This window comes from Paramisgurnus dabryanus, chromosome 2 (assembly GCF_030506205.2).
Source record: "Paramisgurnus dabryanus chromosome 2, PD_genome_1.1, whole genome shotgun sequence".
Lineage (NCBI taxonomy): Eukaryota > Metazoa > Chordata > Actinopteri > Cypriniformes > Cobitidae > Paramisgurnus > Paramisgurnus dabryanus.
The window spans coordinates 21,165,306-21,192,975 of NC_133338.1; the positions used below are offsets into that span (position 1 = coordinate 21,165,306).

The 27,670-nt window shown below is 38.6% G+C and overlaps 1 protein-coding gene across 1 annotated transcript in view; it reads left to right on the top strand.

Annotated features, from left to right (window-relative positions):
* The first annotated feature begins 5,916 nt into the window (after nucleotides 1–5,916).
* Nucleotides 5,917–27,670, top strand: part of serpinh2 (serine (or cysteine) peptidase inhibitor, clade H, member 2) — a 40,496-nt gene continuing 18,742 nt past the window's right edge. Inside the window, exons 1-3 of the mRNA XM_065248624.1 lie at nucleotides 5,917–6,288; nucleotides 9,006–9,631; nucleotides 27,056–27,148. Coding sequence (XP_065104696.1) covers nucleotides 9,013–9,631; nucleotides 27,056–27,148 — 712 coding nt within the window. The 5' untranslated portion in view covers nucleotides 5,917–6,288; nucleotides 9,006–9,012. The remainder of the gene's footprint in view (nucleotides 6,289–9,005; nucleotides 9,632–27,055; nucleotides 27,149–27,670) is intronic.

Consider the following 27,670-nt stretch of genomic DNA (forward strand, 5'->3'; position numbering starts at 1 on the left):
ATGACGCAAGGATATTGTGGGTGGTTTCCCCTCTCTTCTTATTAGTCCCTAAACAAAGCTCAGTTCCCATTTCTATAATCTGCCAGGTAAAATGTACAAGGCCATTTAGAACAGTAATAGCCCACCACTGGGCTTTCATCTGAATCGGTAGCAAAAATAGTGTAGATTAGAAGTGATGTGTGTAATTTCTGTGCCACTAGTGATGTAATTGTAAAAAATAATAGTTTTCTAAAGAGGTTTATGTTTAAGCCCATTGTCTACCATTGTTCAGCCAATTGTTGAGAGAAGTTGACATTATGGACTGCGCTCAAACAGAGAAATGTTTGAAAAGCCACAGTGTTTACATTTAGTTTACTCTGTACTAATATAGTGCTTTTATACTTCATACTTTACACTGTAAAAAGTATTATGTAAAGGCAAAGACTTGTTAATGTTTAATGTTCATTTAACTTTGAACAAACTGTTACCAGTAAATAACATAAATTTAAATCTACAGTAAGTTACTGGCAACCACACACCAACGGGTGCAGGTGCACTATCTAAAAGGATTTTAAGATTTAAAAAATAATAAAACTACACAAAAAAAACTACTGTAGACTAAATAAACATTGGACTGCATATAAATAATTTATCAATATAGTGCAGTCATGCCCTTAAGCCAAACATTTAAAGGGATAGTTCGGCCAAAAATTATATTAAACCCATGATTTACTCACCCCCAAGCTGTCCGAGTTGCATATGTCCATTGTTTTCAGACAAACACATTTTCAGATATTTTAGAAAATGTTTCAGATCTTTCAGTTGATTAAATGTAATGTTACAGGGGTCCACGACTTTCATGTCCAAAAAAAGTGCGTCCATTCACAAAATATATCCAAACGGCTCCAGGATGATAAACAAAGGTCTTCTGAGGGTAATCCGCGCGGTGTTTTTGTAAAAATATCCATATTTAAAACTTTATTAACTAAAATAACTACCTTCCGGTAGCGCCGCCATCTTAGTCGCGTCCGCATTCAGGATGAGAGCTTACGCAGCCTACGGAGGCTACTCTGCTGCTGCTCTGTGCCCCCGCCCTCCGAATTTGTCATACGTCACTAAGAAAAGTGCGTACACTACGCTAATACTCTCTCCTGAATACAGAGTCGTCTAGATGGCGGCACTACCGGAAGGTAGTTATTTTCGTTAATAAAGTTTTAAATATGGATATTTCTACAAAAACACCGCGCGGATTACCCTCAGAAGACCTTTGTGTATCATCCTGGAGCCGTTTGGATTTAATTTGTGAAGGATGGATGCACTTTTTTTGGACTTGAAGGTCGTGGACCCCGTAACATTACATTTAATCAACTGAAAGATCTAAAACATTTTGTAAAATATCCGAAAATGTGTTTGTCTGAAAAACGATGGACATATGCAACTCAGACAGCTTGGGGGTGAGTAAATCATGGGTTTAATATCATTTTTGGCCGAACTATCCCTTTAATATCCAGAGACCTACTGCAAATGTATACTGTAAACCTGGACAATTTGAATTTCGTTAAATTGGAGGAAAGTTGTTGCCCTAAAATATTAAGGTAACTAAAACAGTTTATATAAATATAACACTAAAATTTATAGTAATTCTAATTTAATTTAGCAAGCTCAGTAAACTTAATTTTAAGTTGATTTAACTTATGAAATAATTTGTAATATCAATGCTCTGTCTAAAATGTCCACTCAGTTAACGGAGTTCAAAGATTTTATATTTTTAATTCATTTATAGGGGACAGCGGGGCACAAAGTAACGCTTTAAAGCTTTGTCTCTATCATTCAATTTTTTTAAGTTTGATTAATCATGTTTTTACACAATCAATTCAACACACACATTCCGCTACAAATGAACAGAAATTTAGTTTTTTGTAGGACCTACCGTTATTGTACAGTACAATTACACCGAAAGTGATAGGAGTGCAACCGTCACAACTTACCCCATAGGTAGGGTTGTTGTAACACCTGCTAGAAAACTTTGTTTAAAAACAAATAATTCTATAAAATTCAGCCTATAGATGGTTTAAGCAGTAACAACATAAACAAGCGGCTTTCGTGGTCAACACGTAACTACCGGTAAACTCTGCTAAACATAAATAACAACAAAGTCCTTTTAAAGTAGTTTATTTATATAACAAGCAAAATAAACAACACGTAGATCACCTAGGAAACCAAAAAAATTGTTATTTTCGACGAGGTATTTGTTTAAGAGTTGTTTCAGCAAGTCAGACCATTAAATAAGCAGAAACCGGAAGTAAAGTTCGGACCAGCCGTCTATCGCGTCACCCCACGTGCGTTATACAGTCTATATACTAAAGGTGGATTTTGTTTATAAATCTGCCTATAATATAGATATATATATTCACAAATACACCCATCCATGATCCTTCATCTAACCATCCTTGTATTATGCATCAATGCATATAAATATATTTTTTTAAAGGGCCGCACATTTACGACAATAAATCATAATTGTCAGTTATTTCCCCTGGTATTGTATTAACAGTTATCATTTTGATTAATAGTATTTACATTGTTAATGCTATCAGTTACAGTTGTTGACATGTTTAAAAATGGTGTTATGTTTTAGGTCAGTGGTTCTCAAACTGGGGGCCGTGCCAGGGGGACCTTGGTTTTATTAGATTTTATAAAATAATTTATCATAAATTCTGTGTAATTAAATCACAGCAAAATGATTCTACTAACCGCACTACATTAGCCTAGAAATCTAGACGCACCCTAGCGGCCGCAAAATATATTTGCTGCCAGGGTTTAGTCTAGGCACTCACAATACACTTAACAGCTCCAAAAACCAAAATTTGGTCAGGCCAATCACATCGTGTGTAGCGTCTGTGGGGCGGGCTTAACATGATGACGACAGAGCTGCAACGGTTCCTACTTGAAAACAAAGAATGGCTGCTGCTGCTGGCGAACAGCTTTCTTTTGAAGCGGCTTTGGCCGCGACTCTGGAGGACTTAGACTTATGTTTTTCTTTGAGAGAAGAGCAAATAACCCTACTGAAGTCCTTTTTAAGCAAGAAAGATGTGTTTGGAGTTTTGCCGACTGGTTACGGTAACTACGTCACCTTCTTCGTTGCTCTGGTTGGTCATAGCGCTATCCTATTGCGTGCAGAGGCATTTTGAGGGACAACCTTATATCCCCCCCCCCCCTTGCATTGAGCCGTTTGTGTGAAGAGTTGCCAGACCTTACATCTTGATGTAGGTCTGGATAACCAGGCTAGCACTACATGGTACAATAAAAAATTTTTTGTTTAATTCAAATATTAACTTTTGGAATGTTTTTGTAATTCATTTTCTTTGGAGGGACCATATAGGGATGCACTGTATACAAGGGAGGCCACACACCGAAAAAGTTTGAGAACAACTGTTTTATGTAACAAGACAGTGATTAAAATAATATATGGTTGGATTTGGTGACTTACACACCCAACTCAGAAATAGTAAAAAACTTAAGATGAAGAAATTTACTTTCATGCCTCCAAAACAACTCTTTGTTCAAGATCTTAAACAAAACACATCAAAACTTTAAACAAATTCACAGAAGATCATCTTCTGACAGTTAAAGAAAAAGCCACAAGCACAGATTGCTCGCCCCTGTGTAAATTTGTAAAGTAGCCGTGTTACAATTAACCCAACATTAGTTTGTGCACCACTCATCCCCTATTACTTTGGTGTTATAAATTGTAAAATAAGTCAGTCATTGAATAAACTTGATTCCACAGAGAAACACACACAAAACTGGATTTTCTGCATGGTCTGTACAATGATGAGAACCATAATAAAATGTGCTGAACAGGGTTCATAAAAGTAAACACTGATCTATATCGGTGACTTCACAAGATTATAATTTATAAAACAACACTAAACATATGGGGGCGGATTCCCGGACAGGGATTAGACTAGTCCTAGACTAAAGCTGTCCAAACTCAAAACAACTTGCACTGACAAATCTTAAAATACATAAATGCCCTTTGTTTTGCCTCAAAATACACATAAGTAGTGTTTTTAGTAAGATATGTTTGTTAAAACTAGTTTTATTTCGCAATTAAACTCAGGTCTAGCCCTGGCTTAAGTTAATCCCTACTTGGGAAACCGCCCCATAAGAGCTTAAACCTCTATGACATTTTATTAACAAATATTTGTAAGTAATTATTATTAAAAAAACAAGTAGTTCTTATCAGTTCTTATTCTGTGATTAAGCATAAATTATCAAAAAATTCAGGCGCAAAGGATTATGGGTATTTCTCACATGATGTACTGATAATTTTAAATTCATTTCACTTGAACATTTTAGTTTAAATTTAAATGAACCAAAATATACTAGTCAACATTTCAAGTGGATCAAAAAAGTTTATCAAAGTTGTCCTAAGACAAGAATGGGTATTAGGGATTGGTTTTTTGTAAACTTTTATTAAAGGTTTTGATCCACTTCGAATGTTGACTAGTGTATTTCAAGTATGTCCAAAACACAAAATATTACGTTATGTTATATTGTTGTTTAAGTAAAGACAATACATGGGTTGACAGTGTAGCAAATCTGTGTTTAAGGGTGACCTGGGAAAGTGAACTATTTAAATAAAATCCTGCAATGGCATTTTGTTGAACATCTATCTAGAGGGCCATGCATAGCTATAGAGCTGGGGATAGATGAAAACATTTAGGGCAGCAGTCTATGTAAAGGTACACCTTGGAGGTCAAAGGCTGGATTTAGGAGGAGCACAGGGAGGGTAAAGGTGTTGCACCGGTGAAAGGTGAGACCCTTAGAAGATGCAAATCTTCCACATGACATCCCGCGGGACTCGTTTAAGTGTGAAGCAGAGCTGGGCAGATGGATCACCTGGGCTGGGGTATCTGTGAAGCCTCTCGTTATAGGCTCGGCTGACTGTCACGGACTGATCTGAGAGCGGTCTAGCAGTTCTTCGTATAACAGTTTTGATTTGGGAAGGAGGGGTGATCCTAGGCCAGTATGAAAGGGCAACTAATTACAGGCTTCAGTGACTGTGATGTTCTGTGAGAGTCCTTCAGGCAGCTCCCAGAGAGATGGTTAAGACATATCTAGTTACACCAATAAGCCCTATCCTCCACAAAAAGCAAGCAGCCATGACCAGTTAACATTAGTCATCATTACTAAAGGTGCGCGCGTGTCCGTCTGTGCGCGTGTGAGAGACAGAGTGAAAAAGAGAGAGATTTCTCCACTCAGCGTGTTGTCAGTATGTTTGCCGGGGGTGAATGCACTGGATGTGATGCGTGAGGCCTCTGACAGCTTTACAATCACAAGCATATGTACAGCATGTATGTCTAATTACCCATCACAACGTGCGACGTAGCGCAGAAATATTGAAAGGCCTGATTGTGTGTGTACTTGCGTACGGGCTTTATAAACTCCAGTGTGTGTCCTCTGTGTGTTATGTAGATGACTATCACTGCCAGTGCGATATGGATTAGAGAAGGAGAGGAGTAATTGGCAGAGTCTATGTGCTGACATGTTTCAGCCGACTGTTTGGCATTGCAGTGTGTTTGGCATTATCTGAATCTGTTTTCAGGCCTGATCCTCCTTTTTCACCCTAAGACTATCTGAGCATCAATTGATTCTGTCTGCCTGTGTTATCTGCTCACTGATGGATTTGCAGTTAAACCTGCCTAATCTTGAACGTTACCTTAACCATTTTCAAACAAGATCTTCTTTGAGGATTTTTAAGAATGATGCGGCTGGAATTACAAATTCAAAGCATGTGAAAATGCAAAAAAATACGAGTTTTAAATCTGGTGGACACGCTATTGTAAGATCTTTAAATGTATAACTGGCCGCCACTTTAAAGATCGCGGGCGCCCCCGTTCGGTGGTTAAAATAACCGCAGCCTTTCCTCGAGGTACAGCTAGAGAGAAAGACCCACCAGTTGCATGGAAAAAAACTAAAAAAGTTTAACTGACAAGTACAGGCGTCTTTCACATTCAGCAACTAAATTAAAGCAGCAAAAACAGTGCTTGCAAGCAAAGCTCTCTCGCGCGCACAAATACACAACATAAGGACGCGTTGTTTACTTCCCTCCATCAGCGTATGGAACGTGAGAGATTTCTGGAAAGAGGGGAATGCCCGGATGGAATTCGGATTTCTTTAAAGAAGTGAAGAAATAGTGAAAAGACCCTTCTCTGCCACGTCTGAACCTGCCCTGTCAGTTGTTTTCAGCTCCAAACCCACAGAGGAAGCCGGAGGACTAAGGGATAATTTCATTCTTTTACGGTACAACCAAACAAACTTTTACATTGTTTTGGCCTCATTCATCAGTTTTCCGAGCAGAAGGAACAGCGGCGCTCAGCATTTGCATAACACATTATTTACGGTTCCGACAGTATATTATATCCTCAAAAGTATTTTATCATCCATATGAACTGGAATTACCGCAGTATGGAGTTATTGTATTTTTTATAAGACATTAACGTTGATTTAAGTAAGTTTGGGAGTATGATCACCATTGTTACTGTCAACAGTGCATGGATGTATTAATTTAGGCGTCAGGATTATCAGAACATCCGATTTTACTAGAGTAACCGCGTGTGCCAGCAAACCACATCTACAGTTAAATGTATAAGCCTACTAACGTTACTTAAAATCATAACACATAACGTGGTCTCATTTAAACACCAAGAAGCTTTAAAAAATATTGTTACTATTTTATTTCTTTATGACGGTGACCATACTTGTAACACCAACACACCTGTAACTATATTTTGGAAAACAACTGAAATTTTTTATTTTTCCCGTTCGTCTTAATTAACAATACAAGTATTTAGTCAGAGTTGCCTGGAACTTAACAAAAGCAGTTCAGTAAACATTAAGTTTTGTTTATACTCACGCTTTGCTCTGCACCGCGAGCCTCGGCCGATCGCGCACGCGTCTCGGTCTCAACCAACGGAAAAGCCGTGGCGACTGGTCAATAGGAGGCGTTGGGGACCCCTTAACGTTGACCAGAGAGGAAAGCTACTTTAACACGTTACCAAAAAGTTAAATATACAGTGCAAATGAATACAAAATAAAATCATTAAGTTGAGCTATTTCACTGTTAGTCATGTTATCATTTATTTAATTTTTTAGTTCAGCCGCTACTGCGGACAAGGCAGTTATAGTAGTTGACAAGCCTGCTGTTGCACTATTCTTTATAAACGACAGGGGGCGACTCTCGATCAATCGACTTTAAAACCAGCACAAAGAAAAGGATAGAAGTATTTCGCTGGAATAACCCTTTTCCGAGGAGGCACGAATGTGAAATTCGTCAAAACATTGTCATGTTTGTGAATCGTCATGTCAAAATGTGTTTCGTGCGTCATGTGAACCTATGTGCATTACATGTCATGTCAAAATACATGCCTGCTACAGACGTTTTGTTAGTCATTTTCAGATGTGGAGCTGCGACCACAGTGCTCACCTCCACGAAATGAGGTCTCAACCCAGTCCGTGTTGACATAATTTTTGCCATGCACGCCAACTAGCTCATGCGGACGCATCGAGTATTAACAAGGCTTTAGGGTGGGCCATTTACTGCGTTCACGCATAATGGAAATACCATTATTTTGTGTTGACAAACACGTGACCTTCAACTCTAAACTGTTCACATCCTTGATCTGGGGATTATGCATTTCTGTAGCAATCGTAACATCATCAAATTGAATCCATGTGAAAGAATATTGTTGGCATCTGTAAAATACACAATTACATTAAATTACATTTTTAAGGCTAAATATTGCTGAAAACAGTGCGTCAGGTAACAATAACATACTAGAAGTGCTTCTGTATGAGCTTGCAGCGGTCACGTGTTGCAAGTCATAGCAATGAAAAATCCTCCCAGTCCAAAAACTGTAATTACGAACTAAACAAGGACGTAGGTGCTTTTTATAATAGACCAAAAATAGCTTTTTACACGCTGTAATCTTGTATGTAATTATTATATGTCATGGATGCGCCTTTTATTGATATATGATTGGATAATGAAAAGGGAACAGTATTCGTAGGGGAGGGGTTTATAAAAGTAGTAGGGCCTGATATAGCTGAGAAGGAATGTTTTACCTGTTTCCCTGCCGATGACGAGTTTTTTGGCAATCTGTATTTTGCTATTATTCACCAGGTGGTGCTCTTACCCATCTTATAATACCCAGAAGTATTCCCTTAGGGCAAAAAGTAAAAACTCTGTGTATGTTTTGATCATCGCTCTGAAACTGATCTCTATCAAAAATCCTTCACAAAAATGCAATTATCTCAGCTTTTTGCTCAAAATTTGGTATTTTTGAAGATACTTACCCATATTTGAGAGTTCATAAAAAGAGAATATAATAAAGGTAGGATGAAACTTTATTTTTTATTTTTAAACCAGAGGGTCTGTCATTTTATTTGATATATTGTATGTTTATATATTTAAAGAAGAACATTTTCTGGAAGGCATTAAACTTTTGTGAAAATCATAAAAAATGCTGGTGCTGGCTGGCAACTTAAAAACAAAAACAAAACAAAAAAAACGCTGGCTGAGAAGGAGTTTGGAGGTGGCAGTGGCACACAAGGCATTACATTTGAATAGAAGATTCATTTTTTGTGAAATAACATGTATAGGTGAAAAGCATGCACAACAATATCAAAAATGTGTATCTATAGTCAATCTATAATCGGATTTCATATTGACTGAAATATTCAAATTTATTTTCAGTGCTGTTCAGTTTTGAATTGTAGAAAAACAGCTATACAGTATGGGCAGCCGAGATTTATGCAAAATAACTGCGAAAACAATATTTTTATTTATTTGTTTGTTACATTTACAGCGCTATCAAATAAGCATGTGTATCAATTCTTTATAGTGCCATTAAGCAAAGATAATTTTTTAAGGTGTATATTTGCAATATTAACTTTAAATATTAGGATTCATGAAATTCATGTGGATTCTAATATTATTCTCTCAACTGCCTTTCCTTTAGTCCTGCAATGCAGCCGATTACACCTGGTCTTACCATCTTTCTACTGCTGCTGGCTGTACATAGCGTCTGGTCCTCTTCTTCACAAGAACCTAAAGCACCAGGCAAACCTCAGTCAGAAATCTCCAGCCTCCATCACCCCACCTGGACCCTCGGGCTGCAACTCTACCGGTCACTTCGCGCAGACGGTTCCCAGACCAATACTCTTATCTCTCCTCTTCTTTTAGCCAACTCCCTGCTGGCCCTAGGTGGTGGTGCTAAAGGTTCCACGGCAGGTCGATTTTACAATCTCCTGAAGATCACCAAAGATGAGAATGCAGTCAGAGAGGCTCTGACCGATGCTTTCAAGTCTGTGAGTAAAGCTAATGGAACCAGCTTCACCCTGCACAGTTCTTCTGCACTGTTTACCAAACAAGCCCCTAAACTAGAGAAGAGCTTTCTGGACAACCTTCAGTCCCTGTTTGGAGTGCAACATGTGGCACTGGAGGATGGAAAGAAACACGATGTCATGGAGACACTAAGTTCCTGGGCAAAAGGTGGAATGGGTGGAGAGGAAACAGCGGCTCTTAACCAGAAACTGTACACCAAAGCTGGAGCCATGATGTTGGCTAATGCACTGCACTTTAAAGGTAAAAGATTAAGGCAATAGAAAATCTGGATGCATGGAAGGATGTTTTATAACACATTTATGTTATTGGGAAGAAAATGAGCAGTTGCATCCTACATTAAGCAATTTACATTAAAAGCTACAAAATTATTTGAATCATTTTAAGGTGTAATTAGCATTGAGATTGCGAATTGCAGCCAACCTCAATTTTGAAACGCAATGAGAAGCTGCGGTAGCTGGACAGGCAAACATGACGTCATATGAGACACCGAAGGGACGAAACTTCCATGTTTGGACACCCGCGGTGTATGTAGATAAAACGGCTCATTCTAAGGGTGTTAAACATATGGCCCGCGGGCCGAACACGGCCCACAAAAGTGTCCAACCCAGCCAGTATTATGATTTAATATTAAATATATATTTTTAAAATCCTTTCAGGTGGTATGCAGCAGTCATGTGTGTCTAGTTTAAATAGGAGACATGCAAAATGCAGACAGTTTTACATGTCGAGCGTAGACGGACCTCATACGGTCCTCGTGCACCCAAACATTCTGCCGTTTCCACAGACATGGCTCTTCGCAACAGCCTTGTGCCGGTTGCAATGCGTACCATGTATGAAATGACCATGAATCTTGCAGTGGGTTCTAGTTTAGAAACGGCTTCTTTTAAATTCTTTACACACCACTGTTAATATAGTTATATTATATTGCATTTCTGTCAGGAGACATCCAAGTCCCACATTGCACCTTTAATACAAATTATATATAAAGAGGAATGACATATAAAAACATTCACAAAATATTTTGTTCAAGTGATAATGTGATAGCAACAGGAATTATATGTAGATAAACTGAAGGTCTGGCTTGTCTACTGCACTTACATGATGGGGATAGTTATGTCTAATCTATTTTACAGGTCTTTGTATTATTGGATAGTATCCAGACAGCACAGCTCCATAGACTAGACGCAATCCTGAGTCACAGTTTACCCCCGCTGATTTAATCATATACTTCAAAACTTTAGACATGGTAAGAAAATGGCCAATGGAAAGCAATAGATTTTCTAACCAAAAATTCAAATAATTCACTCAAGGTTACTCGGATAAGTTTAGGAAAAGGTTGTAGCGTTTGAGCAGTTGGACCATTCCCTTTCTACTGTACCCATTTATTCCAAGGTCGTCAGAGAGTTAAAACAGTTTAACACATACATACCATCTCATCTAAAAGAGGAAAGAGCTGATATTTGAGGCAAACCGGATCAGACAGAATGGTCATAGCACCGCTGGGCTTCCGGTCTCTAGCGTGCTGGTGAATTAACTGCTGCAGATTGTGCTTCTGCTTGATAAATGAACTGTAGGCAGTTGCACGACTGATGCTGAAGGTGAAAATTGGCTTAGATGATAAGGTTCTGCACTTTGTGGGGGGTGCTGTATGTGTACATGAATATAGTGATGTGTTTGTGCTGCATTTGCAAGCGTTATATACAGGTGCTGGTCATATAATAAGAATATTATCAAAAAGTTGATTTATTTCACTAATTTCATTCAAAAAGTGAAACTTGTATATTATATTCATTCATTACACACAGACTGATATATCTCAAATGTTTATTTCTTTTAATTTTGATGATTATAACTGACAACTAAGGAAAATCCCAAATTCAGTATCTCAGAAAATTTGAATATTGTGAAAAGGTTTAATCTTGAAGACACCTGGTGCCACCCTCGATTCAGCTAATTAACACCTGCAAAGGCTTTTTAATTGGTCTCTCAGTCTAGTTCTGTAGGCTACACAATCATGGGGAAGACTGCTGACTTGACAGTTGTCCAAAAGACGACCATTGACACCTTGCACAAGGAGGACAAGACACAAAAGGTCATTGCAAAAGAGGCTGGCTGTTCACAGAGCTCTGTGTCCAAGCACATTAATAGAAAGGTGAAGGGAAGGAAAAGATGTGGTAGAAAAAATTGTACAAGCAATAGGGATAATCGCACCCTGGAGAGGATTGTGAAACAAAACCTATTCAAAAATGAGGGGAAGATTCACAAATAGTGGACTGCAGCTGGAGTCGGTGCTTTAAGAACGATACGCACAGACGTTTCAGCTGTCGCATTCCTTGTGTCAAGCCACCCTTGAACAACAGACAGGGTCAGAAGCGTCTCGCTTCTGGACTGCTGCTGAGTGGTCCAAAGTTATGTTCTCTGATAAAAGTAAATTTTGCATTTCCTTTGGAAATCAGGGTCCCAGAGTCTGGAGGAAGAGAGGAGAGGCACACAATCCACGTTGCTTGAGGTCCAGTGTAAAGCGAGGGGTATATCTTTTGTCCGCGTCCGGCCCCCGCATGCACAAGTCCGTGCAGCTTTCCAAGTATACTCACTGCGGCTATGTACGCAATACAAATGATTTCTTATTTAAATTATTACTGTACCAGGCCGTCAGGGCAGCACTGATTCGTGAAATTTACAGTATATAAAACAAATTGGATAGATGAAGAAAAATTGCGGATCCACCACTGCAAACAAAGTTTAGAACAAACAACAAGAAAACAAAGAACAGGAATACAACATTATAGTGACAAAAATGCTCCACAGCTTTCTGTTCTTGGATGAAGTCAAAATAAAAGACGATGTGTATGTGCAAATGCTGTCTATTGCCTTTGTGTAATTGTTTGTAGTGTTGTGTCCTGTCTCAACCCTTTCACATGCATGCACTGTTGTATGCGGACTGTCCTGATGACGAAAATGACATCATAAGCGGACATCCCTAGTATAGCTTTGGCTTAAAGTTTCCACAGTCAGTGATGGTTTGGGTGCCATGTCATCTGCTGGTGTTGGTCCACTGTGTTTTCTGAGGTCCAAGTTCAATGCAGCCGTATACCAAGAAGTTTTAAAGCACCTCATGCTTCCTGCTGCTGACCAACTTTATGGAGATGCAGATTTTATTTCCCAACAGGACTTTGCACCTGCAGACAGTGCCAAAGCTACCAGTACCTGGTTTAAGGACCATGGTATCCCTGTTCTTAATTGGCCAGCAAACTCGCTTGACCTTAACCCCATAGAAAATCTATGGGGTATTGTGAAGAGGAAAATGCGATATGCCAGACCCAACAATGCAGAAGAGCTGAAGGCCACTATCAGTGCAACCTGGGCTCTCATAACACCTGAGCAGTGCCACAGACTGAACGACTACATGCCACTCAACATTGCTGCAGTAATTCAGGCAAAAAGAGCCCCAACTAAGTGTTGAGTGCTGTACATGCTCATACTTTTCATGTTCATACTTTTCCTAAAAATCCTTTCTTTGTATTGGTCTTAAGTAATTTTCTAATTTGGATTTTCCTTAGTTGTCTATTATAGTATAATAATGAATGAATAAATACCAGTTTTTGTGTGCTACCATTGGGAGGTCCGATTCATTTTAGCTGATTGATTTTTTTATGTGTTGGTTAAAAGTAACTATTGTTTCATTACAGTGTTAGTCGTAAACACAGTTCTTCCCCATAGCTGTGTGATTTACAAAGGCTCTCCGAATTGGTCCAAATGGATCATTAAAAAAGCATTGCTTCAAATGATTGACTCTTTCAGAAATCAGTTCACATTGGCTTCTTCCCAACCAGCCTACAGAGTTGAAAAGAAATGATCTTTAGTTTATCAGGCAGAACTTATTTATCTTCCCATCGTGGGTGATGTGTCATCTTAAATAATTTAGTAATGACTGTCTGGGTATCCAGTCTGTGTGTCTTGTCGGCACAGAGCCCAGCCTTTTTGCTTTTTAGACTGTTTGCTACGGCGTGTTTATGTTAAGAAAAAGCTGAGTCAGCATTTGCCAACTTTGTTTTTATCTTGTCATTTAGAAAGTAGGCTGCATTAAGGCATTGACAGAAAGTTTGGGAAATGTTGCACGCTAGAATTGATCTCATGTTTCCCATATTAAGATCATGTCAGAGCATGTACAGAAACCACAAAGTCATGGGTCTGATCATTTAGCTTTTTCCCCTGATCCCATGTGCAGGCATAATCACTGAAAGTGATGGTGTAGAAAGGATTGATTTCTTGTCATATTAGTATTGAGGTATACCAACAATATTATATTCACTGCATCCAGCATAGAAGCTCTACGATACAGTTTAGTCAAATCTGACAACAATACTTAAGTTTCCTGTCACTTTCAAGGACAGGCATTAAATCTAGGTGCTTAAAATGAGTTTTAAACACGTTCGTGCTATGCATGTCTACTTCACCAAAGATCAGTCTATCGCTCGCTCTCTCTCTCTTTGTGCATTGTCTCACCCACATGCTGAAGCCTTGTTCTACTCATCGATTTCTTTGTCTGAGTAATACTGGCAGGTGCTTTGATCCTATTTTAAACACAGAGCGATGGGAATGGAGCGGTAGGAGGGGAGCTTCCCTCCACTACCAAACGCAACAGGAAATAAAGTTTGGATTGATTTTCGGTTGATAAGCAATCTAATTAATTCCTTTGTTTTATGTTTTGACTTAATTACAGGTTTTTTCCCCTTCTCTGTCAAGGAGCCCGAGTCTGTGGAGGTTCATTAATTCAGTCGATGAAATATACAAATTAGATCAGACAATAGATTGGGTCCTGTGAATGAGATTATGAAAATTGAATTCATAGTTTGGATTTATAATTTAAAGGCAGTCAGTTGTCGCACCGCTTCAGGGTTCTATAGTAATTCATTTAGTTGCCTGTGTTATATTACCGCTGTCCGAAGCTTTCTTCACCTCTCTGATTGGATGTTGGTGGACTTTTACTCTTAGGGGGTGTGCACACCAAAGCTTTTTAACACAGCTGAAACGTTTCAGCTGAGCGCTTTGGTGGCTATAATACTTCTGCTTTGTTTATCAGTCGTTGAACAATGCGCCGATTGGTTTTTGTGATGTTTATCCCGCCCCTCCTCCACTGTGATTGGATGGCCGTGTGAGGACTGACATTGACGAGCTGGGCGTTTCCTACAAAGTTTGATATTTTTGAACTCTTGGCGCTGAGCGGGAAAAACTGCCGAGCGCCAGCTGGTGGCTTTTTTGAAAAGTACCACGCTTCCATTGGAGACTATTGAAAACATATGCCGGCCCCATTGGTGCCGAACTAAGAGCAGTGTCCTGTGCTTTTGAGGAAAGATAAGCAAAAAGTTGCCGTTTCCTAAACAACAGAAGTGCATGTCGATTATTGAATGTCAAGCTATGTAATATACTCACTAGGGATCCTCCGATCGATCGGGCGCAGAGGTATCAGCCAATCATTGCATTAAATGACTAGATCGGTACCATAGACTGTAAAAAATAATGGACGACGCCCCTTCACTCTTCCACTGGTGAAAAGTGAAGCTGCTAAAAACTAAAAACTTATTTTAAAAACAAACACTTGTATTTAAATAAGAATGATAAATACTACAGTATATGACAGAAACCAGCTTTGGAAAAAAGATAACTGAAGTGTAAATTGTTTAGTTGGTCTCAAGTCCCACTGAATAACATGGGGGAGGCAGGGTTTATGACCTATACTGGGACCAGTCACTTGGGGGTGATCGAGACGTTTTGGCTTCACTTTTCAGGGCTCGTGCTGCATGCTTGATCGGTACTCCCTAAATTTGCCGATTTCATGAACCGAACTTTCTATTTACTTTATTCACTCAACTTTCACACGCTTGCAAAATGAAACTGTGGAGATCAGCCGCTTTAGTTTTATCAATGAAAGGTTAAAATAGTGCTGTACACTGTATGTTTGCGCCAGAAGTCAGAAAAGACGTTAAACATTGTGTTCAGTCAGCAGATTAGATAAATGGGCGGAGAGAAGGCGGTCTTCTGTGGCTGTTCGAACACATTCAACCACATGTGTGTTTACTCTAAAAGCTTGACAAACCGACCGGACGTGACATGGGGGCGTGGCAGTATCATCAATTCCATTTTTTAATTCGAAGTTCAAGGTTGTGACTTAAATTCGATTGATTTCGATTTAAAATTTAAATTGTGACACCCTTATCTATCGCGGAAATTGACAAAAGTTTATCATTTGCATGCATTTTAAAGTTTTGACAGTTTAAACTTTTATTTGATCTTGCAGCTGCTCTTGTCCACGGTGTGCACACATGACGCACGCACACAGACACAGCCCGTCATTTAGCACGACAGAGCAGTTTGCGTCTTTTTACCGTCTTTTTATATTTTACTATGTTCTTCCCTCAACGTAAACAAATTAATACATCTTTTTTCTCAATGCTTCCCCTTAATCGTTGCACAGCGCATAGTGAAAGAAAGCATTAAGCACTTAGTTTGCAGCGCTTCAACCTGAGGCGCAGTAACATCATCACTCACCATGTTATATTTTGTGCCACCATACTTACTCATGTAACTTCTCATGTAACAGTCTTTAAATAGAGAAAACATGAAAGTATTTGGTGGCTTCTAAAATAATCCCTGTTTGGATCCAAAGGAATGAATGGGGCTAGGCTACATGCTAACATTCACGACATGCTGTACAATGATTATGGGGAAGCATTGAGAAAAGAGAGGTATGTATTAATGTATTAAATAGTTGAGGGAAGAACATAGTAAAATATTGAAAAACAGTGGGGCTTTCCTTTAAAGCTACAGTAAGCTAATAATATTAAAGAAAAAATCACACTCTGTTCATGACTGAAGAATTGTTTTACTTTGTAAGAATGCATCTATATTTAATTCATACACTGAAGACTGTACAGTGTTTTATTGTCCTTTTATAGGCATATTAAATTGTTCTTTGTTTTGCTGATTTATTTGATTGATTCTCTAAAAAACAATAATATACCTGATTTAATAATATAACAAAGGCAACATCTGTGCAACAAGAAATCGGTACTGGGTATCGGCTGCAAAAATTGTAATTGGAGCACCCCTTATACTTACTTGTACAATCTAATGTGTCCTTGCTTATAAAAAATAAGTTATCCCAAGAAAAATGTGTCATGTATTTGGTGTTTAATACTACTTTGGCTAGTAGTATATGTAATATGCATACATGCACAATTATGTGACAGAATTTTATATCTGTATATGTGCATACCAGTATGTGTGTTTTACATGTATTTCTATAGGTTACGTTTCTGTATGTTTTAAATATAAGAAAGGTGCATGATACTGTATGTCTGTCTGAAAGCATTTTCTATAGTCTTCTGGTGTATTGACAATCTATACCTCAATACAAGTGAAGAAGAGAGCTGATTGCAGGGAGTAAATTGTGAGACAGAGCTATAGAGGTAAAAGATAAAATAGACTTTAGTAGACACAGTGGATTGACCGAACAGGGAAAACCTTTGAGGGAACAGTCAAAGACTTTTTTTGCAGAAGTAATTTATGACCATTTCCACCCTGTGTTTCAGTCTGGTTTGTGTGTTTACCCTTTAAGATTGTTTGGCCTTGCTCCGTGTCCCACACAATCATGATTGTAAGCAAGTATTCCTTAAGAGTCGCTTCTCTGACTGAAGGCAAGTGGGCGGAGCCAACAAAATGATGATGTGATGTGTCTTTCCTCAGGGCAGGTCATATGAAAATTAATCTATTCTATTCATGTACTTCACTTATCTAGCCGATTACATAAATGCTTTTAAATTGAAAAGAAGGGGAATTTAAGGTACTTGCTGGATGAAACTTGCAGGATGCATTAATGATACCAAGACCATATGTCAAAAGATCAAGGAAAATTGGATTCCTAATGTCACAACCCCTTTAAAGAGCACCTATGGTCCGATTCACAATTTCCTTTGGTTTGTACAGTGGGGGTGGGGGGGAGGGGGGGTGCACATCGGCCGCGCAGCTCAGCGTCGCGCCGAGTCGCGTCTAGGACAACTCGGAGGTATCGTAAACCAGAAGTGCACATTAAATAGTGCGAGCTTCGTCAGAACTTCAAAAGGCAAAATAAACGTTAGCAGCCAATGTAAATCGTTAATGATTTGGGACAAATATGATGTTATTTAATGTTAAACTATGTAAGTGGCAATGATGGGCAGTAACGCGTTAGAAGTAACGCGTTACTGTAATCCGATTACTTTTTTCAAGTAACGAGTAAAGTAAGGGATTACAATTGCAAAACGAGTAATTAGATTACTGTTACTTCCCCGTTAGCAGACTGCGTTACTGCGTTATTTTTTAATCTTGATTTTGTTTCGTGAGACTCTCTCGTGTCGTGACGCGAGTCGAGTGACAATGACGTATGAGCGCCGCGCCGTCAGTCAGTGTATTGTTGAACGTGAGAAGACAACATGGAGCGCGGAAGAGAACAAGACTATGCAGCGTTTAATGCTTGGAAGTACCGACATTACTTTGAGTTTAACCCAGTTAAAGGTGACAAAAACATCAGCGTCCGCTGTACACTCTGCGTGGGAATAAAACTTTTATCCACAGCGAAAAATTCCACCTCAGATCTAAGCAAACACCTAGCAAGCCGGCACAGCAATGTGAAACTTACTGAAAAAATCCCTGAACCCCCAGCTGACATGACCGCTGCGGCTCCATCTCATACACGTTCACGCGAAATCTGATGTAAAACAACAGACTATATATCTGTATTTCATGGATTATTGGACAAGCTGAAGTGACCGCTGCGGCTCCATCTCACGTTCACGCGAAATCTGATGTAAACAACAGACTACTATATTTCATGGATTATACGCATTTGTGGACAAAAATTGCCATTTGATGAATTTTATTAGACTGATTTCATGGGTTATTCACACAACTGAAACAGACCGGATTCGACTCGCGGTCGTTATAAGGTAAGAAGTCCCGTTTATATTTTGCATCTAGTCATCTGGACTTCTGTAACAAAATACATTTCTGATGCTAGAGCATGTATCTCAAAACAGAGACAATCACCATACAATGATGCTAAACCCGTAGACCTTTTAAACGATGTATAGTAATGTTGATATTAATATTAGTAATCTTTGTAGACAGTATGCTATATAGATATTGTTTGCAGGCTTAGAAAAAAACGACGCCATCACGCCCACGAATTAGTGCGCGTCGAGAGGTTAAAACAGATAATGTTTCATTTGATTCAATTTCAGATGATGGAATATGCATATAGAATAAGCACCTTAAGTTTTTCCCTTAAGTATGACACTTAAGGGGTAAATTCCCCTTACCTACAGTAAGAGAATAATTTAAGGGTGTTGCATACAGTAGAATCCCTTAAATGGTTCTCTTAGGTAAGGGTAATCGTTAAATGTTTCACGACAGCGACCCAGGTTTATAAAATACTATTGTTGCCATGGAGATGCAACAGAAAAAGCTTAAGGTTTTTTTGCAACACCCTTAAGTTGAAATGAAACATAAGGGTGAATTTAAGGGAAAATTACACTTAAGGTGCTTTATGCAACTGGGCCCTGTTGCATACTGTAGCATATTCAGGTCGTGCATCATGTTTTTGAAAAGTAATTAGTAAAGTAACTAGTAAAGTAACTAATTACTTTTGAAAATAAGTAATCAGTAAAGTAACGGGATTACTTTCTTAGGGAAGTAATCAGTAATCAGTAACTAATTACTATTTCCAAGTAACTTGACCAACACTGGTAAGTGGCGCAATAGGGATTTGAGCAACTTCCTGAGGTGTAACTGGGCCTAGAGCCCGACAGTCTAAGCCCATTTGGGCCGGTGTAGCAGCCAATCCTGTTCCCCTCGGAATCCCCCTTCCAGTCAATAAAGCGTTTCTGCCGACAGCGCAGGTACCTAAAATTTCTGTGTGTTTTTTTATTTATTTAAATTTTTAGTATGGTATAGCATATTTACAGAGTTTGTACAACGTTATACAGCTTACAACAGTTAAAACTATAAAATAAATATACAGAAAAAACTGCTGGGTGTACAAAAAGCGACAAGGGGAACAGACATTCCGAGGGGAACAGGATCGGCTGCTACACCGGGCTCGGGCCGTTTTTTTTTTTTACTGACCGGGCTCGGGTCGGGCTCGGGCTTATTTAGCGTCTCTACTCATTGTGTGTGTGTCTGTGTGTTTGCTTGTGTAGCAGAGACAGCACGCATCTGAGAGCGCGCATCCGAGAGAGAGAGCATGCATCAAAGAGCGCGTGCGTCAGAGAGAGCTTAAAAGTGATTGATATTGGTCTCGGGTCAGATCGGGTTCGGGCTGAAAAAATTGCAGGCATTGTCGGGCTGGGGTCGGGTGGGGCTTGAACACTACGGGCCAGGGCCGGGTTAGGGCTGGAGTTTTTGGCAACTACACGTATTGGTTTGTTGTTTTTATTTGAGCTTTCATGCATATTACACATTGGAACACAATTTTGTTCATGGTCAGGGACTATTTTTTCTAGCGGAAGGAATGCTTTTTATTGATTTAACTTCATGAAAGTTGCACTAATATTTTTTTTAACTTTAATATTGTGTGGTAACTGTTTTATAAAAGCAATAAAATACTTGAGGCGTCGTGCCTAACAACGGCCTTCAGCCGTTACTTATTCACGATACAGCACAGCCTCTCGTACCTTATTGCTTACTTATAGCATTGCATTGTGACTGAATCTTTCAAACATGGTAAGGAGCGTCACATTTCCGGCTGACTTCAGAAGTACACAGCGCTTTTCAAATTAATGAGTTTTGTACAAAATCCATGCGTTTCAGAAAGAGAGTAAAATCTGGACCTACAAAAATGTATGGTATGTGGAAAATAATGTTTTTTTACCATGCAAACATAATGTTTTACTATTATATTGTAAATACAGAAAATAACATTGTTTTTCGCAATAGTTTCCATTTAAATAGCAAGCGAGAGAGAAAGAAAGAGAGAATTTGTGGCCCATTTAGTGTGTGTCATGGCAGCTCAGCCTGTGTTGTGTACAACAGACCTAAAAGAGAAACAAACCCCAAAACAAGCACACACTTTTACCCCCCCCCCTCCTCGCCACCAACAGCAGCTCAGCTTGCCTCGGAGCACCAAAGGGTTCAGTAAGAGAAGATGAAAGTGGTTTAATTCAGTGCATTTAAGCTTTATTGTTTGTCTCGGTTATTACTGAAAACGGGCATGAGAGAGGATTTGAGATGCAGAACCACACAATAGCCTCATTGTTTTTAGGCTCTGTAATTAATGAAGGAGGTATGAGTGTCCTTCTCTTGTGTATGCTTGTTGGGTCATTCTGTTTCTCTCTTTCAGTCACAGAATCTCCCAGGATGTTTTCTTTCTTTTGATTGCCAGCCAAGACCGCAGTGACAAGAATCCTTGTGTGGCATTTCTGAAACTCGCATGGCAGAATTCCCCTTTTTATGTGCACGGTTCCAAGAGCTTTGCCACCCCATAAAAGTGACAGATAGCATGCCATGTGTTTTGAACTTTACACTGATCAAATTTCATCCCCCTGTATAATTATTGAAATCCAACTGCTCTGGTTCTTGGCTTGCATTCACAAGCTCAAAGAGAAACGCTAGCATACCGTTGAGGCGCATGCGAAGCTTGGCACTGGGCCGAAAGCAGAGGTTTGCTTTCCCTATGCAGGATCAGGTGTTTCTTATAATAAATGTCTGGTGAGGAACTCGTCTCAGGTTTATGAAAATAGACGTTTTTCTTTAAAGAAGAATTCATTCCAAGTTTCTGTCTTTTGGTTTGGTTAATTTCTTCATTTTTTTTCATAATTATGACATAAAGAATATGTTTTCAATTGTGAACTTCATTAGGAGAAGAATGTTAGAATGTAGCGCTGAACTTTGAAGCTGTGGTTCTGGTGAAAAACGGGAGTGTTTAAAAGTGAAAATTACGTCTTGGGTGGTACATTCCTCTTTATGCCAAAGCAAAACAGGGGCTCTGTAAGGTGATTAATGGGAATGTACAGAACTAACACCAAAAGGTCTTGCTAACAGTTATGAAATATACACAGCCACTACTATTGGGTTACGCAAAAACAACTTTGGCACCCCTGGACATTTGATCTTTCCAGGTTAAAAGTGGCCTGGTCTGATGATAATGGTTACCCTACAATGGGGAATAAGAAATGTGACTTTAAGCAGTTTGCAATTCAAGGTGAGGAGAGCATAGCTGCATAGCTCAGGATAAATTATGAAGTAAATATTTGTGATTATAATCAGTTCATGATTATTTGGCACTGTTTTAAGAGTAGACAAATACAGTTTCACAACATAGAGGAAGCGTAAGGAAAACGAAAGGCAAAACTTTTTCATTGCTAAAAACAATGTTATTTTGTGTATTTAGTATAATACAATGTGTTCGCGTGGTTTATGTTTAAAAAACAAAAAAAATAAAGGTTATTTTCCACTTAACGTACATTTTTGTAGTTCCAGATCCCCTGCCTTCCTCAAATGCATTGATTTTTATTACAAAACTCATTGATTTGAAAGCGCTGTGTCCCTGATTGGAAAGCTAATATGTACAATGTTTTTGGCCTGAATACCTCTGACGTCAGCCAGAAATGTGACGTTAGAGGTCTTTACGGGTCCACTTAGATCCGAGACCCGAGAGGGTATACATGGATATCAGCTGACGTCACTCACGTGTCTTCCGCCATTTTGAGGACCTGAAGTGGTCGCAAAAGAACTAGAAGCTATGCCTTCAATATGCTGTGAGCATCAAAATCGCTATTTTAACAACACTAAGAAGGCTCAACACAACATGCTATTTTGCTCGAAGTATCGCCTGTGTCTCTACATGTGAACTCGAGCATTGAGAACATTGTTTGTGAACACAGAGTTAACTAAAAAGAAGGTTTTGAACAACTGACTTTGGATGATTTGGTGTCCGCTCGCCGCCTTCTTCCCAGTCAAGATGTATCGATCTCCAATTGCGACGTAAGGAGGGAGGAGAGTAAAGATTGATATCTCCTAAAGCATAGTTCCATAAAAATGCACGGATAATTCGTTGTTTTGTCACAAGTGAAAAACAATATTGACCTTCTAGTTGAAAAAGGAGCCTCATATGAGATTCATTCATTCACATTCGGAAATCGATTATTTTCGTCTGGCAGAGATGACGAGCGGACATCATTACAGCCAAAGTCAGTTGTACAAAACCTTTGTTTTTAGTAAACTCCGTGTACACACACAATGTTCTCAATGCTTGCGTACATGTGTAGAGATCCAGGTGATACTTCGAGCAAAGTTTCATGTTGTGTCGCGCCTTCTTACGTTGTAAAATAGTGGTAGTTCGGTAGCAGCGGACAGCGGCTGGAAGAACGCATCAGGGATCGAGAAGGCATCACACCCTAACCAAGATATATTTTTTTAAAGTAGCGTTTATTTTCATGACAGTCGAGATGTGACATGTTGTCTTTCGTAGCCCTTTACTGTATCCGTAAGAATCATAGACAGTAAAAGATAAGAAATCCGTAAATTGTAGCAAGGTAGCCAATGCTTGTCAATAACCTACTGGTACTCGGTAGGTCCTCAAGATGGCGGCATGACGTAAAAGGTCACATGACTGAAATCCATCTATAATAATAGTGGCATCGGGTCTCGGATTATTTTAAATGAATGTGTTTATGCCAAACGGACCCGAAGACTCGAACTCTCGTGTGTGTGTGTGTGTGTGTGTGTGTGTGTGTGTGTGTGTCAATGTCCTTTTCAAACCTCACCTCTGTTTGCCAAGAGCGCTTGCGACATTGTGTGGCTGGCGGTAGGATCATTTTCATTGAGACAGACATGTCAGTCATTTTTAAATGTACATTTTAGCGGTTACCTTGGTGTCATCGTCAGATAAAGTAAAACAAATGGAACAGCTCGCCAAATTGGTTGCAAGACCAGCTGGGGTTTCTTTCTGACAGCTGCGTACGGGGCTGCCACTGTTTCGGGTCGGACTCGGGTCTAATTTTCTCGGAATTGTCTCGGGTCGGGTCTTTCTTTAAAAAAAATATTTATTCATGTCGGGTTCGGGTATAAAGTGATTCGGGTCATTTCGGGTCGGGTACATTTCTTTGGATCCGAGAAGACCCCTATGTGACGCTCCTAACCATGTTTGAAAGATTCTCTTACATTTCTCTGACAATAGTTAATTTACAGTCTATTGAAAGTTACCAAGGGGACTATTTTCGGGCACTGCGTAATATCATTGCACCTGCTGCACCCATGGTACGGCAGCAAAGTCCTTGATTATTACGCCAAAAAATATATCTGCCTAGAAAATCCCAACTTTTTATTTTCCATCAGTCTTAGTACACGATGTAACTACAGAAGAGTCAAGTATTAAATAGAAAAAATATCGAAACTCTTTGGTCATTTTTGAGCGCAATGCTAATGGTTTAATAAGATTCAATGGATTATGCTAAGCTATGCTAAAAGTGGTACCGCCAGACCCAGAGATCAACTGAATGGATTCCAAAACGATAAAAATCAAATGTTAACTTTAGGGGGGCTGGAAAATGAGCATATTTTTTTTTAAAGTAGAGTTTCCCTTTAAATAAGCTGTATGTATATCTAGAGCAGGGGTCTCCAACCTTTTTTCAATGGAGAGCTACTTTCTAAAAAATAAAAGTGGTCGAGAGCTACTTGTGTCACGTAATACCTAAATTTAGTTAATAGATAACGATCTATTAACTCACTGTGATTTGAACTCTTTTCCCCTTTTTTTTTTTAAGAAGTTGCCAGTCAGTGCCAGCATTTTTTTATTTTTATATTTTTCACAAAATTTTAATACCTCCCAGAAAATGCTTTTCTTTAAACATAAACACACCATCATCAAATGAAAGAACAGATCCTTTTAAAGAACAACAACAAAAAAACTTTCATGTTGTTTATTTATACTTTTTATCACCTCTTATGTATGGGTAGGATTATTCCCAAAAAACCCAAATTTTGAATAAAACAAATCATTTATTAATGATCAGATTTAGAAAGATGATCCAAACATACATAGAGTATTTACTGCTTTTGGATTCATATTAGGGAAGTGCATGTATGTCATTTTTTCATTTCGATTAATCCATAGGTCTGAAAAACGATGACTGGATTGAGGGTGGGCAATGGAAAGGGCGTCATTGTGGAAATTAAAATATTTTTATTAAAAACACTCAAATAAAACTTCATTTTGAAGAAACTATGACAGAAAAATGAACACATACTAGATTATTAATGAAATAGATGTTTTTTAACAGAAACCAACAGGAAAAGCTGCGTGATGAAGTGAAACTAAAGGGTTAATAAACACAAACTGATGCGCTTTATATACTGTATGACGCACTCTGCATAATATTAAGCCTTGATACAACAAAAATGTATTATATAACGTGCATCTGCACAAAATGCAAAACTTAAACTAAGTTACTGGACAGAAAGTTTAACTCCTGTCGTGGATGCGCATCATCAGCATGCTTTTAAACACGTCCAGTCAAAGCACAAGCTTCATAATATTAAGCAGCTTTAAGTCTTTTGCTATCATTTAGCGATTAACGTTAGCTGTGTCATGCCGTCCTCTCACCTGTTCTCAGTCAAGATGTAATGCTCGTATGAGTCTTTTTTTTTTTTTTTTTTTGACATTTGATGTTTAAAAATGAGATAATTACCCATTGAACTTGTGACGACGACTGTATTTTCGTTTTACCAAAAGTGAATCCGAAAATCACGGCATCCTTTTTAACCATAGTGCCTTGACTCGAGGTGTGTTCGGCTTCAAAGCGTCGCGCGGATCGGCCGGTTGCCATGGCGCGGGCTTCACAGCGTTGCGCGCATCGGCTGGTTGCCGCGGCACGGATCCGTTTGTTTTTGGATCATACATGTTAAATTACTGATGTCATATGATACGCCGGTCTACAACGCGACGTCCAACACGCACCCAGTTTTAGTACCACAGGCGCTTGTAACACTAACCAGACATCCAAATGCGCCATAACCACAGAAAATAAATAAATAAATAAATAAACCCACCAGCGAGCTACCTGCAATTAAGACACGAGCTACCAGTAGCTCGCGAGCGACGTGTTGGAGACCCCTGATCTAGAGCAGTGGTCTCCAACATGGTGCCCGCGGGCTCCAGGTCCCCCGCACAGAGTATTTATTTATTACATATTTTTATATTAGCTTGGCTTCATTTATGTATGTTAAAATTTTAAACAATGATATAACATATCAACAAGTAAAATAAAATAGAATCAACAAGTAAATCAAAAACGTTTTGAGTAGATAAACATCAAAAAGCACTTGCTCACAAAAAGGTTGAAGACCCCTGATCTAGAGTTTGATCTTGGTACGGTCTAAATTCAAAATATTGGAGACAGATATTTCCCTGTACTCCTCCTCCTCAGACTCAACACTCACATGGGTTGCCAGACACCTACAGGAGCGCAACTGTAACTGTTTCCTGGACAGGGCTTAAGCTAGTCCTAGACTAAAATGCTTTTTTGAGATAACTTTAAACAGCTTGCACTAATATATCTTAAAATATACCAGTACCATTCTTTTGTCTCAAGATTCACACCAGTTATGTTTTTTGGTAAGGTATGTTTGTAAAAACGACTTAAATTTCTAATATAATTAAGGCCTATAGTCCTGAATTAATCTAAACCCTGTCTGAGGAACCACGCCTGTAAATTTATCTGATATATTTTATGCTGTCAATGTTTTTTTGTTTGCAAATCCGCTAATGTGGCTTTTTATTACTGAAACTGTGACTTTTAGAGGTTGCGCCTCTGGATGTTGCATTTATGGGCCATTGCGGTCTTATTTAAGTAACTGTAATAACTGGCAACTGAGCTGTCAAAATACACTATTGAGTAAATTGGCAGTGGGCGGGATCACACAGACCAAAGCAAAACCAGACATTCCGCGACGGAAAGCGCATTTCAAAAAGACAATAACTGTCTATGTTTTTCACAGAAACAGATTTGTTTTCTAAATATCTACGAATATATTATGCATTTTGTTTTTTCAGGTCAGGTGACAATTTTTAAGTTCAAATGGAATTGTAGGGTCACTGACTGTCTTACTTTTTTCTCTACTTGAGGAGCTACAGTATTCTCACAATCATCCTTAGTATTTGATTTAGCTTGATACTGTTTTTTCTTATTTCATTCTTTATCTTTCCCTTGACTAATCCAATAAGGTGAAAACACAGTGGAAAAGAACATGTGACTGTAATACCGCTAATAGTCTCTTTATCGAATCTCATCTTTGTCACTGAATTTAATGGGTGTAATGGGCTGTAATAATACGTCCTATGCTTCTGCCTCCTCTGCACCCCTCCTCTTGCCTTTTCTTTCTTTTATATTCTTTCTTTTTTCTGTGACAATCTTCCTTATGATTTGACTCATCAAGACCTCACTGTCAGATCCATACAGGAGTCTGTATTACAGTGTAGTGTGACCTCATTAGATGGACCAAGATAATGGAATTTTGTGTCATTCAAAAGTTTTTTTTATTACATATTTCTATTGAGATGATTGTTGATGATCATGTTATTGTTCATTCTGTGTTGAGGTACATTTCAGATTTTTTTCTCTTTTTTTGTAGGATTTTGGGATAGAGGCTTTGAACTAGATAACCAAGACCTGCGCAACTTCTTGGGTACCAAATACACCAAGGTTCCCTTGATGCACAGATCAGGTAATTCTTTTATTTGTGTACAGTATAATATAAATTTATCACAGTTCATATATAATGGCTCTCTTTCAAAACCTAGTGAGCTACTATGAATGCATATGCCTTCAAGACAGCATCTTTCAAATCACAATTTGAAACACTATAGGTGCAGCAACTTCATACAACACACAGTATAATTTGTGTCTCTTGTACTGTAAGAACTTTTTGCAGTCAAAACTTAAAATATAGTTTATCAGAGAATGCATTTATTGCAAATATATTGAACTGTTTGTCTTCCTAAACCCCTGATAATAGATTTTAGACTTCAGAAAAAATATCAGTTTTATCAAGTTTTTAGATGAGGGCAACAAGCAATGCGTGGATGTGACAAGAAAGGACACAAGTTTTTGGGAGATATGATTTCTGTAAATTAAAAGGCACAAACCAGAAGCAATAAAAAATAATACCCAACAAAAGGAAATGTTTAAATAAAATGTTTATAGTAACACTTTACAATAAAGTTATTACATTATTACATTACATTAT